This window comes from Eschrichtius robustus, chromosome 13 (assembly GCF_028021215.1).
Source record: "Eschrichtius robustus isolate mEscRob2 chromosome 13, mEscRob2.pri, whole genome shotgun sequence".
Lineage (NCBI taxonomy): Eukaryota > Metazoa > Chordata > Mammalia > Artiodactyla > Eschrichtiidae > Eschrichtius > Eschrichtius robustus.
In genome coordinates, this window is record NC_090836.1 from 75,610,609 (window position 1) to 75,624,888 (window position 14,280).

General features: G+C 48.2%; 1 protein-coding gene across 2 annotated transcripts; it reads right to left on the reverse strand.

The window, feature by feature from the left end:
• Positions 1 to 279: 279 nt before the first annotated feature.
• On the reverse strand, positions 280 to 4,762 carry DUSP6 (dual specificity phosphatase 6). Of its 2 annotated transcripts, XM_068561890.1 has the most exons (3): positions 3,886 to 4,761; positions 2,831 to 3,268; positions 280 to 1,788 (listed from the first exon to the last, which is right to left on the reverse strand). In XM_068561890.1, the coding sequence occupies exons 1-3, from the start codon at positions 4,283 to 4,285 to the stop codon at positions 1,481 to 1,483; spliced, it is 1,146 nt and encodes a 381-aa protein (XP_068417991.1). In that variant the 5' UTR covers positions 4,286 to 4,761; the 3' UTR covers positions 280 to 1,480. The 2 variants fall into 2 exon arrangements, with proteins under 2 accessions (XP_068417991.1, XP_068417992.1); XM_068561891.1 differs by lacking the exon at positions 2,831 to 3,268 and having other exon boundaries at positions 3,886 to 4,762.
• Positions 4,763 to 14,280: the final 9,518 nt, after the last annotated feature.

Here is a 14,280-nt window from a genome sequence, read left to right on the forward strand (position 1 = left end):
ACTTATCATTAAGTATGGTCCATTGGAATGATGTAATCACTCTCTTCCCTTCATATTAAGTATTATCCATAGGAATGATATAGTCAATCCCTTATGTCACTTTTATTTGAAGCAAAAGATGCACCTGAAATCTTCTTGGAAATAGCTTAAAAGATGAAAACTTTGCCCCATTATTCCTACATGTACTTTACAAGCCAATATCAATCCCCAACTGAAAAGGTCCTAAAATGTGTCACTTCACATAAGTACAATTAAGGAGAGATTTTTTAAAAATACACATTCAATAGCCAAAATAGTTATTTATTAATAATTTAAGGTTTTACATTCTTATAATAAATTTCAGCTCAGAACTTTACACCATGAACATAATGGAGCCACTTGTCTCCCTCCTTCACAATCATATGCATGTCGCCTATTGAATGGGTACCCATGCTCACACACACGCTTCCAGTTTCGCACAAATTGTTTTTAAAAAGGAAAGAGACCAACCCAAAGTATTGCATTTGAGGTGACACTCCCTGAAAAATTTCGTACAGAGGTAATATACTGTTTAGCACAGCTGAAGTTTAAAAAAAAAGTGAGCCCATGATTTTGGTGTCTTTCCAAGATATCCCCTTTGAGACAATACAAGCCAAAATATTTACAAAAGTAAGGCAGAGTCAAACTACATTAAGAGAAAAAACAAGGTCGCAAGGAAGATATATGAAAGAGACTAAGACTGCACCATAAACAAGGTCTCTGTGATCATAAGTGTCCATGAAAACGTCATTCAGAATTGGTAAAGTCGAGCATGCTGCAAATATATCCTTTGGATTAGAGAAGAGCAAAAGTTTCAACTGTTTTGTTTTAAGAAGTGGCATACTGCTCTTTCTCCCTTTGGATGATTTCTTTTAAACCCATCAAAGGAAAAACAAACACATTTCAAACAAACACTGTCAAATGATTTAAGATCAAATATTTACAATAATCAAATTGAGTATCAGATTCGATTGATTATTTATTTATTTATTTTCTTTTTTTTTTTTTTTTGCAAACTGATACTACAAATACAGAGCTGAAACCTCTCTTTGGCTCCTCTATATGCAAAATTGAGTCAGTCTTCACTGAAGACAATATAGAGTCAGTTCCAGATGCAAAAGAAAACAGTCATACAAGGCCCTAGAGAACACATGCTCCTACCCTACCATTTGGTCCTACCCTATATACCTGGAAGTTCTCGAATCCCAGTCCCTGCAGGGGTAGGCTGTACACATGGGTGTGGAGCAAACCTACTGCCTGTATCTATACAGCAGGTCCTGTTCTTCCAACGAGAATGGAACAAATCTCTCCCTTTGGAATAACCAATTCCACACGTGGTAACCTTGTCTAATACAGACAGCTGGTGTCATGTTGACACCTGGGCCACATACAAAGAAAGCAGCCCAGCTGACGCTGCTAACAGAAACTGCTGAAGAACGGACACATCCCAGTGTGGGGCCTTTCACGTGGATTGCAGGGAGTCCACCTGGTACACATTCTGGTTGGAGGGCGTGGTGAAATAGAGCTGCTGTGCTGGGACCCGGTTGTCACAGGGGCTGCTGAGTCCCAGCGTCCTCTCGAAGTCCAGCAGCTGGCCCATGAAGTTGAAGTTGGGGGAGATGTTGGATTTCTTCATCTTCACAATGTCATAAGCATCGTTCATTGACAGATTGAGCTTCTGCATGAGATAAGCCACAGTCACAGTGACTGAGCGGCTGATGCCAGCCAAGCAATGCACCAAGACACCACAGTTTTTGCCCCGGGCTTCATCTGTAAACACACAAAAAGAAAGGCAAAATGTCAGTAGACTGAAAACCACCCTTTGTGAACGACCACTCTAAAAACTGAATAATAATGATAATAATAAAAAAGATAAAAAATAATTGTGTGCAGCAGTTGAGCCCTGCAGGCAGCAGAAAATGTATCACTGCGAAAAAACATGTACACTGGGCACAATTACATATTTCAGATATTTTCTGAAAAGGGAGCTTTTGTATTAAGTTCCTGCCAACAAAAAACTCCTTAATGTGTGCATTCTTTGCCCCAGCATGTGAATACCAGAAACCCTGCAATATGGTCGTGAATGCCTTTTATACAGACAAGCAGACTGCAAGGGTCTATTAAATTATTCTCCAACTGTTGTGCAGCTAACAATGGAGATATTCAGGCATTTTAAAAGAGAGAGGGAAGTCACAGGGGACAGCCCATTAGGAGGAACAGGATGTCGACATGGCCTGAAAATGAGTTCCTTTGTAATAGGAAATGCATTACAATGCCTGGAGATTCGCTTCTCCAGGCTTTCAGCCCACAGTCCTTCCTGCTGGGCTCAGGTTACCCTCACTGTCTCACTGTGAACCGGTATCACAGTAACATTCAGCTGGATTACAGCATCTAGCATTCACAGGGCTTTCCAACGCCTAACTTGGTGTTCTCAAACAACTCCCAGGTCTTTTAAAATTACAAAGTCGTGCTAGAATTTCTGTCTACCTTGAGTACTTTTATCTGGCCCTCCTCTAGTCCAAAGATTGTGGGAAAATTCTGTTGTCTACTTACGAATGGCCCCCCTTTCAAATGACTGAATTCAGAGTCAAGCAGCAGACAGCATTTCAAATACACCTGTGGTCTGCAGCCTTGTCAAAAGGCACTTTTTCTTAGCAAGAAGATAAACCAGAATTAAGAACGCCCTTAGAACATCAGAGATCGCCAGTCCCACAAATTAGCAAGCAGCAAGAAAGATGAACAGCTTGAACTCTAGGAAGGGTTAGGAATTTTGCATTTAAAAGGCTGAGCGAGGACTGTTAATTAGTCTCACCTATGAAAGAAATGGCCTCAGGGAAAAACTGGGACAGGTTTTGGCTCCAGTGATCCGAGATGGGGATCTGCTTATATTTGAACTCTCCCGCGTTCTCAAAGAGATTCGGCAAATTGGGGGTGACGTTCAAGATGTACTTGATGCCGAACTCCTCCAACACGTCCAGGTTGGTGGAGTCCTTGGCACAACCCAAATAGAGGAAGGGCAAGATCTCCACGGGGAAAGAAGGCTGGCTGTTGGACAGCGGGCTGCCATCCGAGTCCGTTGCACTACTGGGGTCTCGGTCAAGGTCAGACTCAATGTCCGAGGAGGAGTCGGAGCTGATCCGCAGGCCCCCGAGCCCCAGCACTGGCAACGGTGGCGAGCTGCTGCTACACGAGCCGTCTAGATTGGTCTCGCAGTGCAGAGCGAACTCGGCTTGGAACTTACTGAAACCACCTGCCAGGACAAGAAAAGCAATCATGTAACCCGAGATGCCGTAGTAGTTTTCACAGCTTTGAGAGCCGCAGCCTCACGCAGAAACACACCACAGAACCCTTCCAGCCACCCTGCACACAGAGCCAAATACAAGAGAAAGACACTTAAGTGTGCACCCTTGGGAACAGAACGAACGGGCCCGCCTCCCCTGGGAACCTTTATTCTTTTGAATCCGGAAATGCACAAAATGGCAACTTTTCCGAATATCTTGAAGGGGTAGAAGGTGTCAATCTGCCCCCCAACGACCTCTGCCGTCCTGCAAAATCTGAACTCAAAATCGAACGACAGAAAGCAGGGAATGGTGGGGAATATCCCGGGTAGGAAGGAGAACTAGTTAGAAAGAACCGGCCCGTGCCTGCGGCCGGAAGCCGGTCGATTCCGCGCGGGCCCGGCTCGCGGGTGCGGGACTCTAGAGAGGTTCGCAGCCGGGAGCCGGCAGACGGCCCCTGGCGCAGCAGCGCGGCTCAGAAGCGCCAGCCGAGCGCTGCAGGGGCGCTTCCAGTCCGCGCGTCCCGCCTGCAGCTCGTAGCCCGGTGTCCCCCGCCCTGCCCCCCGCGCGGAGCTCCCCCGGCTCGTACCTTCCAGGTAGAACGCCCGGCAGCCCTCGTCCTTGAGCTTCTTGAGCAGCAGCCCGAGCACCGACTCGCCGCCCGTATTCTCGTTCCAGTCGCTGCTACTCTCGTCGTAGAGCACCACGGTATCGGTGCCGCAGCGCCGGGTGAAGCGGTCCCGGTCCTCGCCGCGCGTGAAGAGCGCGCGTACCGGCAGGTTGCCTTTCTGCAGGCGCCGCAGCATGATCCCCGGGATGGCCACGTTGATGGCTGATTCGATGTGCGACGACTCGTACAGCTCCTGAGGCCGGCAGTCCATCAGCAGCAGCCGCTCGTTGCCCAGCTCCAGCTGTTCGTTGAGCCACGCCACGGTCTTGCTGATCGCCATTTCCGACGCGAAGGGCACGGGTCTGAGCGTATCTATCATGGGGGTCGAGCTGCCGGAGAGGGCGGGGGTACCTACCAGACGCCCCTCGGGGCAGGCATAGGCTGAGCGCGCCGCGCGAAGCCGCCGCTCTCAGAGCGGGGTTGAATTCCACCTCGCCCTTCCCAAACCCGGTTAGCGGTTGGGGCAGGCGAGACAGAAGTGAAGCCGGCGGTTCCCTCTGCACCCAGCTGCAACCGCTCGCTCTTAGTGTCAATGAATCTCCCTGAATGAAGCTGCCCGGAGAGTTTTGTTCCTCCCCGGTGAATGAAATCCAATTAATTCGGACTCCGTGCTACTTAGAGGGAGGAAGGAAAAAACCCCAGCGGCTCCTAATCCCTCCCTCCAAGACTGCACCTCAAATCCACCCGAGCGTCTTTCTCCTAGGACTATTCAAGCCTCGATTTGCTCACTCTCCCTTAGACTCAGGGCTCGCACACCCCCTGAGCGAGGGAGCTCCTCAATGGATACAAACAGCGAGCGTCTCAATGGATACATTCTCCAGGCCAGCCAATGAGCGCGCTGCGGAAGGGGCTGTTGCCGTGGGGACGGGCCGGCTGGAACAGGTTGTGTTGATGAATTGTTAATGAGTTTGTCATTCACAAAAACGGAAAGGAATTTCCGCTCCGGATAAGCCCCAGTGCAAACAAGCTGCAACAGCGGGCTCGGCGGGAGGAAGGAGAAAGAAGAGGAGGCGGTGGTGGAGGAGGAGCAGGGCACACAAACCAGGGCACTTCAGTTGTCTCATGTTTCCTTCTGTTGAGAGTTCACACTTCGCTTCGGAACTTTTGCGCACAAATGGTGCAATTAGCAGGCACAAAAGCCCTTGTTCGCGACGCCTGGGCGCGCAAGCTAGCTTTAGGGAAACTTGTGCTGACTTTTTCCCTTTTATTCCCTTTAAACTCATTTGGACTGGAGTTCACGTTAACCCCCCCCCCCCTTAGGCAGTGTGTGGTATTTGTTTGCCAGCTTAAAAAGCCCAGCTCTGTTTACTCTGATGTTCTTTTAGCCGAGGCTGTGTTGGGGCTGGTGAACTGCCCGGGCTTTAGTGACCGATGAGGTGTTAAATGCTAATCCAACATCTTTTGAACAAACCAGGATTTTGTTGAAACATTTTTAAGCAAGCAAACAAACAAATGCTTGGTTGTCCAAAGAATAGAAAGCAAGCTTTTTCTTTAAAAAGAGCGTTTTAATTAATTAATTAATTTTTTTAAACAGTGGAGACTGCAGGAACAAACTCGTTGGGCAGTCCGATGCTTTTATTCCTCTCCGGGGGCGTGGGGCGTTATGAACCATTGTTATGGGGATCCAAATCCCCCGCCCCCGCCCACTGCGCCCTGGGGGGGGGGGTGGGGGGGGGTGGGGGGCGGGTAGCGCTCGTTAATCATTTCTGAGCAGCTAGCTCAGCTTCCGACACAGGAGCCCGCCGGGAAGGGCTGCCTGGGCGAGGTGCACCAAGGGCACGCGGAGCCAGGCCGTCTGTCCCCCCCATCCGCAAAGCCTGGGGAAGTCCTCCCGCAAGGCCTGCAGGCTGCGGGGGCTCTGGAGGGCTCGGCGATTGGTTACTGTAGACCGAGGCATGTCAAAAGGGAGCCTCTCTCCCGCCCCCCGACTTCCCGCACAGGGTCACCCCCTTCCCTGCCCGGGCACCCCCTCCCCTGCGAGTCGCCGGGCACTCGCGGAGCACCGCCCGCTCCTCGCTAGCACCCGCCGCCTCCGCCTCCTCGTTCAGCGGGCGCGGGGCGTCAGGCGACACCGGGGATCGGTGCAGGGCCGATGCGGGCCTTCGGGCTCCGGAGAGGCCTGGGGTGGGTGTGGGGCGAGGAGAAGTGCCTGCTGGGAGCCCCTGCTCCCGAGGAGAGCTGGGAGTCCTGGGGAAAGTGTCTGCCGCGCTGCAGAGCCAGCAGGTAATTGGGGAGGTGCTCGCCAGGCCAGCGAGCTGCGCTCGGCCGGGGTACCGCGGGGCGGAGCGGGGCGGGCGGCGGGGTCCGGATAGAGGCGTGGCGGGCGGGGGCCGCGGCGGCGGCGGGTAGACGCATTCCAGGCGCGCAGAACTCTGTTGTTATATAAAAGTACCGGGGCTGCAGCTCCCGAGCGGAAAGCTACCTGTGTGCGGCCGGCGCGGCGCGCAGGGGAGGTGGAGGATGGGGGCCTGCGGCCGGAAGGCGCGGGCCCTAATCCGGCTGCCCCTCCCTAACCCACGGCGGAAAAGAGGGCGCGCGTTGTCCCGCCGCCGCCGCCGCCGCCGTGGAGGCGGAAGCGGAGGCAGCGGCTCGGCGGGGAGCGGCTTTTCCGAGCGCCCTCGCGGCGCTCTCCGTCCACCGCTGATATCGCCGAGGACACCTGAGGTCGCGGGGTCTCCCCAAGCCAGACGCCCCACACCCACGGGCCGGCCTGCTGACGCCCCCGCTCCAATTTGCATTTTTAGTCACCCGCCTTCTCTGGTTTGGGGAATGTAGGCTAAAAAAAGGCGGCTGCGAGGCCCAGGTTGCCAATTTTGGAGCTTTGCTACAGTCAGGCCGCCCCTGGAAGAGCGTGTTCGGTGAAGGTGGGAGCTGCAGCGCTCCTATCCCCGCGCCTTTTTTGGGCGTCCCTTGGAACAGAGCTCCCATATTTCACTGGATATCATCCAGTTCCAGCTGGAGGAGGCCTGCGCTGGAGTTGACGCCTCCGATCCGCCTCCACCTGTTACAGATGTCCCTACCCCGAGACCTTTCTGTTACTGGGACCTGGAGGCGACGAGGGGAGAAGCAGGATGCCTTGCAGCGGAACTGAGAAGTGCATAATCTTTCAGCCCAAGACCTCCAACAGAAAATGCAAGAAGGGAAATTGTTTTCCACTTAGCTATTTTAGAAGTGCTGTTACCTGAGCCTGGGCATCAGTTTGGAAAGATGGTTGCAACACTTCTCAAACCTGAAACATTTAGCTTTACCCATGCTTCTGAACCCTCCTCAGTCCTTCTCAGGACACTGTATAAAATGGCATTCAGACCGCTCGGTCCTAAAACGTGCGGTATAAAGAAAGGGCCTCTGGAGTGGGGCGGCCCGGGTTTGAATTGTGCCCTCACCCCTTCCTAAATGTGCGACCTTGATTACATCATCTAACTCTTTTAAGCCGTAGTCTTCCACGCTGGCATACGGAAAATGACAGAATCGCTGTGATGACTGAATGGGTAAAGTGAGATGCCCTAAAACGTTGTTGGTGTGTCATTAACTGTTGATATTATTTTTACCTTTCTGAATTCTGAACCTGCAGAATGGCCCCCGTCCTTTCAATCCCAAAGACGCCCTTTGAGGCCTAACAGCCCGCCTGAAATTCCCTAGTCTAAGGAGAAATCCTCTGAAGAACTGCCCTAAGCAGTTTAATCCATGCCAATTCAGCTGTCAAGCAAAGCAGGTGCTGTTACAGACCACGATCAAAATCCTTTAACACAGTTAAATACCGAAAATACCCAGCTACCTTTCTAACTTCTCCCTACTGGTCCCCTCTTAGACACTCTGTACACTAAGCTGATAAAATAGAAGTAATGTGTAGTGGGTATTTACCACCTGGTGGGCATGGTCTTGATTTCTGTGTTTACATGCATATTTCCGTCAGTCTTCAGAAAACCCATGCAAATTATCCTCATTTACAGAGATTAAGGAATTTGCCTGAGGTCACACAGGAGCAAATGGTGGGGTCAGGATTTGAAGCCTGACTCTTCACAGAGCCTTCAAGGACTACCACATACCCATATTACAGGGTGTCGTGGAGACCGCGCCCACCACGCTTTGCTGTTGCTGCTGAAATTTGAAGGATTCAAGGTCTGCGCTTTGAATTTTGACCACCAGGCATTTCTGGGCTTCACATATTATGTTGCTCATTCCCCACAGAAGTCAAGGATCAAAAGTTAGGCTCATTTCCTTCCTGCTCCTTTTACATCTGGCGGTTTTCTTTGACTGTATGCACCTTTTCATTAGTCAACCATTCAATAAATGCCCATACAGTTTTCTTTGTGAGAGTTTGTCTTAGATGCGAATCCTCGCAACTACCATTACTGATGTGTCTCAGTGTAGCACATGGGCCTGAGTTCAAATCTTAGCTCCGTCTCTAACTAGTATTTTGATAGGGGAAAGTCACTTAACCTCTCTGGGCCTCCATTCATTCACTCATTCACTCACTCATTTACTCTAGGTACCAGGAAAGCAGCAGTGAATAAAACAGACAAGAACCCTGCCCTCATGGAGCTTACATTCTAGTAACAACAGGCAATGAACAAAATAAATAATTATACAGTATATTAGAAAGGAAACGTGCTATGGAGAAAAGTAAAGCAAGGAAAGGAATTCAGCAGTATGTAAAATGGAGAATAGTTACACCTGCCTCAAAGGACTGCGAGGATAGAGACAGCCAAGATTACACACAAAGGGCACAAAGTAGGTATTCAGCGGTTTTTTAACTCATTGCTTCATTTCTGCATAAAACTGACTCGCTGTTGCTGGTGATCCTGCTTTGAATCTCATCATCCTGGCCCTGTTGCCGGGGCTCCCAGGAAAAGCTTTCTCAGGAGAGCTCTAGTGACTATAACAGCCACAGGCTTCCTTACTTCCAGAGGCCTCAGTTCCCTGCCTAGGGTATCAGTCACATGTAGAGAACTGTGTTTAAAGGTTGGAGAGTACAGCAGGTCATCTCTGATCCATTTTCATAAGTGCACAGAAACAATTTCATAGATCCTACTGTCTCTCTGTGTGATAGTGTGTGCATGCAATAAGCACTCGTGCTTGAATTCTTCCTGGTGTTTCCCCCTGGAAAGTTCCTTAAGAGAAAATCTTTCAGTTATAAATGTTTGGTTGGTTATTGGAGAAGCATTCCAACTTTGCAGGAATTTTCCTGTGTTTGAGAACACTTGCGATTGATGAGACCTAAAAGGGTTAGTATGACCTTTAATCTTGGAGTAATCGCTGTGAATATAATGACATTTATTAACACATCATGTGAAAATAGTTAAACAGATTTTCACCTAATAGGGAGAGCGTGTTTTGGAAGATCTGACTTAAAAATGGAGTTTGTTTTTAATTTATTTTTTTATTTTTGGCTGTGTTGGGTCTTCCTTGCTGCACGCGGGCTTTCTCTAGTTGCGGCGAGTGGGGGCTACTCTTCGTTGCGGTGCATGGGCTTCTCATTGTGGTGGTTTCTCTTGTTGTGGAGCACGGTCTCTAGGTGCACAGGCTTCAGTAGTTGCGGTGCATGGGCTCAGTAGTTGTGGCTCGCCGGCTCTAGAGTGCAGGCTCAGTAGTTGTGGCGCATGCGCTTAGTTGCTCCACGGCATGTGGCATGTACCAGGGATCGAACCCGTGTCCCCTGCAATGACAGGCGGATTCTCAACCACTGCGCCACCAGGGAAGTCCCTAAAATAGACTCTGTGGCATATCCAGGATTCAGGATTTTTAGAGGTCCCAGGGAGGCCCTCAAAGTGACAGTCAGTGGAGTGAAGTCAGACAGAGAAAGACAAATATCATATGATATCACTTATATGTGGAATCTAAAAAAAAGCGTACAAATGAACTTATTTACAAAACAGAAGTAGAGTAACAGATGTAGATAACAGACTTACGGTTACCAGGGGGTAAGTGTGGGAAGGATAAATTGGGATTGACACACACACACTTGTATATATAAAACAGCTAACTAATAAAGACCTACTGTATAGTGCAGGGAACTCTACTCAATACTCTGTAATGACCTATTTGGGAAATGAATCTTAAAAAAGAGTGGATATATGTATATGCATAACTGATTCACTTTGCTGTACACCTGAACCTAACACAACATTGTAAATCAACTATACTACAAAAAAAAATTTCTTTTTTTAAAAAGTGACAGTCGGTGGCTTTCAGGACAGCTAAACCTCAGAACAGAATTTAACTGCATTTGAGAAATATGTTTGAAATAGTCCGACTTTAAATAAAGGGCATATGGGGTTCACAAAACTCATACTCTGCTTTCCTGACAGGTGCCTTGAAAAGACAGCAACTTATGTCAGACCGGTAGGAACCGTGGAACCCAAGAGGCCTAAAGGACTGACAATAGGAAACCCAGGTAATATACAATGATGGGCTGTGCATGGAAAAAACCAAAGGGAGCTTCAAATGTGAGCCCCAAATTAAAATACCATGACTGCGGATCCTGGTTTGCCATCAAACTGCTTCCGGTGTTGCAGCTTCATGCAGCTTGCCCCAGGGTCAGCTGCGGGGAGCTTATTGGAGGCGGGTAACAATGTCCCCAAACAATGCAGCTGTGGAGGGAAAGGCAGGTAAGCTTAGACGGGGACTAACAGGCAGCTAGACAGCAGCAGTTCCAGAGTCACATCCACAGTCACATGGAGGGAGTGGTCGGAGCTTTCCTGTAAAAGAGATGGCACTTTCACACCTTGCCGGAATTATACAACCTGAAGAAAAATATGAACTACTGTGAAATTCAGACCTTGACCCCAGTCGAAGCTTTTTAAAAATTAGGTCTTCATCAGCTTTCTTGGGTTTCTGTTTCCCCTCACCTGATGGAATACCTATTAGTGTACATTCAGGATCCCATAGAGACTGTATCAAGAATATTCTTTGGAAGTTAGTCTCTAGTAAGGAAATTCACTTACAGCTAGCAGCGTTGATTTCTTCTTTCAGATGCCTTTGTCCTTTTCCTTCCCATGGGAAAACATTCCTTCATTCTTCCCTCTTCTCTTTTATTTTCAGAAAGTAGGAAAGTAAAAGCACATGTAAATGTATGTGTAAGAGATCATCAGGAGGTTGGCATCTCTGCATTTGCAGTATAGCCAAGTTCACTTACCGTTAGATTTTCTGTTTTTTTGTTTTTTGTTTTGGAAAAGGAACGACAGCACCTTGCTTCCCATTGTACTATTTCCAAAGCCCCAGTGAGGATCCTTGGTGGGAAGTTAGGCTTACATTTCCTTCAGGGGAGGTGAGGGACTCTATGTATTCACCTTTCAGGAACCTTCCCTGGTCGTGTCATGGGGCCTCATGTGCGCACCATCCTGGGCATTGGCCATGCTGCATCTACAAGCAGTATACTTGCCCTGTGCCTCCTTGTGCGGGCCATGTTTCCTCGGGTGACATTGCTCCTCATCTTGTGTTCCTGTATTTACGCAGGTGCGAGCAGCACAAGTAGCTGTTGTGTAAGAGAACTCATTATTTTTCTAAGTAGGTACTATTTCCTGCCAGCCTATTTTTGCCTCAGCAGTCAGTAGAAATGACTGTGTGTCCACAATGCAAGGAATGCTTTCGCTCAGTTCTTCAAATTTAAGAACTCACAGATTCCCCAGGAATATATTTGTGGAACCCCAGGAGCTTCCAAACCCCAGTCTAAGCAGTACTGCTTTAGGGCACTTGGTGGGTTAATTACAAAAGCTATATTTGGATCTACCATGAAAATAACAACAGAAAGCTACAATTTATTCAACACCAAGCTTTGCACATGTTCAGTCTAATTACGGTGATAATTCTGCACAGCAGGTATACTATTACCACAATTTTATAGTGGGGAGGGCTGGACTCAGGTAATTACACTGGAATCTAAATATCTCAGTCCCTTCAAAACCTCTTTAGTACCCCCTGCTCCCTACCTGATAAGAGTGACTTCATGCAACCTATTATAAAATAGCAGCATCTACATTATTTGTTCAGTTTTATCTTGCTGGTCAAGACTGGGAGTTCTAGAGTCAGACCAACCTGGATTCTAAACCTTTCTAGAGTGTGACTCTGAAGGAAATCACATAATCGCCATATACCTCAGTTTCCTTATCTGTAAAGTGAGGATAGTATATCACAGGACTATTGTGATAAATGAGTTACATTTGTAAAGGGGTAGGAACAATCCTGAAACAATACTAATTCATTGGCAGTTACCTGCTTTTATTATTAACACACACCCCCGCACACACACACACAGATCTTAATAAATGTTTACTGACCTTGCTGAAAAGGGATTATATAATGAAAAACACTACAGTGCCAGTTTTGTTCTTAGGAATAGAAAAAAAATCAGTGCAAGATTCTGAAAGAAAAATGCTAAAGAACAGAGTCAATTGCTTTACCACCCCTCTTAGTTGCTGATGTAAGCAGCCCATATCTCAGTGTGCTGAGAGATCTGGATAAATTGGGGACCTTGGGGACATTGGTTGTCTTGGAGGGACTTCCCAGCAGCCTAGGACTGACTTGCTGAAGCAGCAGGCACTTTCCCCCTCCATCTCTGCTGGCTCACAGCCCTTTCTTGCACTGTGCAATAGCTTGCACGGTGTGCAGGAGGTGAATTGGAAGTCTACTGGCCCAAGCGATGTAACCATCCTCAGTGATCTGGGTTTGTTGTCGCTGATGGGAGCACCCATTGATATACTCAAGCTTTTAAGGCCTCCTGCAGCTAAGAAATCTCCTCTGGGAAGTTCCTTCCTTCCTCTGACGTCTTGCCTAGCAAGAGCTTTTCAGGTGGAGGGAGAAGGAGCTGAGTCAGAGCTGGGTATGAGAGCCAGTCTCCCGTGATTGGCAAGAATCTTCCATTCTTGGGTGAAGAGTGCTCTGCTAAAGGTCACATGGTAGAAGCACACCTAGCCTTAAGTAAACGGGCCACCTGCTCAGCACAGTTTCTACAGTAATTTTTTGCACATGCATGATTCCAAGGTTATTTTTATTAAATGTCTGACAAATGTCAGGTTTTTCTGGAGCCATCAGAAGTTTTAGATTCTTTACCAAAAGTCTAAACCCTTGCCAGGTCATGCCCCGCCCCCTCCCCCAATCCCTCCCTCTCGCCTAACCAGTTTCCCAGGGAAAAAGCCTTTATAATGGGGATTTCTCTGCCCTTTTGTTATGGTGTCTGTATGGTAATTTACTTTAAGGAATTCAGTATAGCTACTGTAGTACTCTAATGCTTTAAAGATGGAGAATTAGCTGTGACATTCTCTAATATGAACCAATACCTTAGACTCAGTGACCTGTGAGGTTTTTTTTTTTAATTTGCATAAAAGATGTTAGAAAGTTATATCTGTTGCTGAAATTGGTGGCGCTTGCGATGTGTCTTGTTAGGGGAGGTGTGACAGGACCTGTGGATCTTGTATGACCAAGATATAAGAGGACAGCCAGACCACCTGCATAGGTAACCATACAGCCTCCAGCACTGGAGCCTGTGACCCTCCACTTCACCTAGGACCCTGCCCCCTGCCCTGTGAGACTACACCCCCTGCTGGGTTTTATTTTGGAATGCTGCTGCCTTTCCTTCAGCATGGGCCTCTCATGCAAGGTGCTGTTCCTCAAAATACTGAGGTGGAGAGAAGGACTCAGTTTGGATGACTGTACGTACTTGCTGAAACATTTGTGTGTGTGTGTGTCTAGTTAAATTTGGTATGAGATTTACTTTTATAGTGAGAGTGAGGTGGGGTGCAGTGAAGAGTGTGACCTAAATCTGGGGTCTCTAACCACTATGAAGCCTCTGATTTTTATCCAAAGAATCTGACATTTATCCAACATCCACCTTGGCTCAGAAGCAAAGCATTTGAAAAATATAGATGCTCAAATCCCAGCTCCAGTAAGTCTGATTTAAATGATATCTGGGTCTGAGGCATCGATATGTTTCAAAAGTTCCCCAGGGAATTCCAATACGCAACCTGGGCTGAGAACCTCTGCCTTAGAAGGATTCACAACACTCATTCCACTTGCCTAGGGAGAGGTTTCCAGCCAGACCAGTGGGTCTCGGAATAAATGTTTAGAAACAGCTGGAGGTACTTGCCTGTGGTCCACGCTCCAGACTCCCACTCAGGGACCCTGACTGAGGTCTGGAGAGGGACCCAGGCAATTGCCTTTTAGTCCAGCAGCCAATAGTGGCTCTTACAGATGGACCACACTTTGAGAAGCTCCTAATAGCCTGGACAGCCAGGTTCCTCACCCACCAGCTCTGGTCCACAAGTATAGAAATTTTCTTAAAGGTTACCTGGAAAGATGAATCAAATAGTACACTTTATC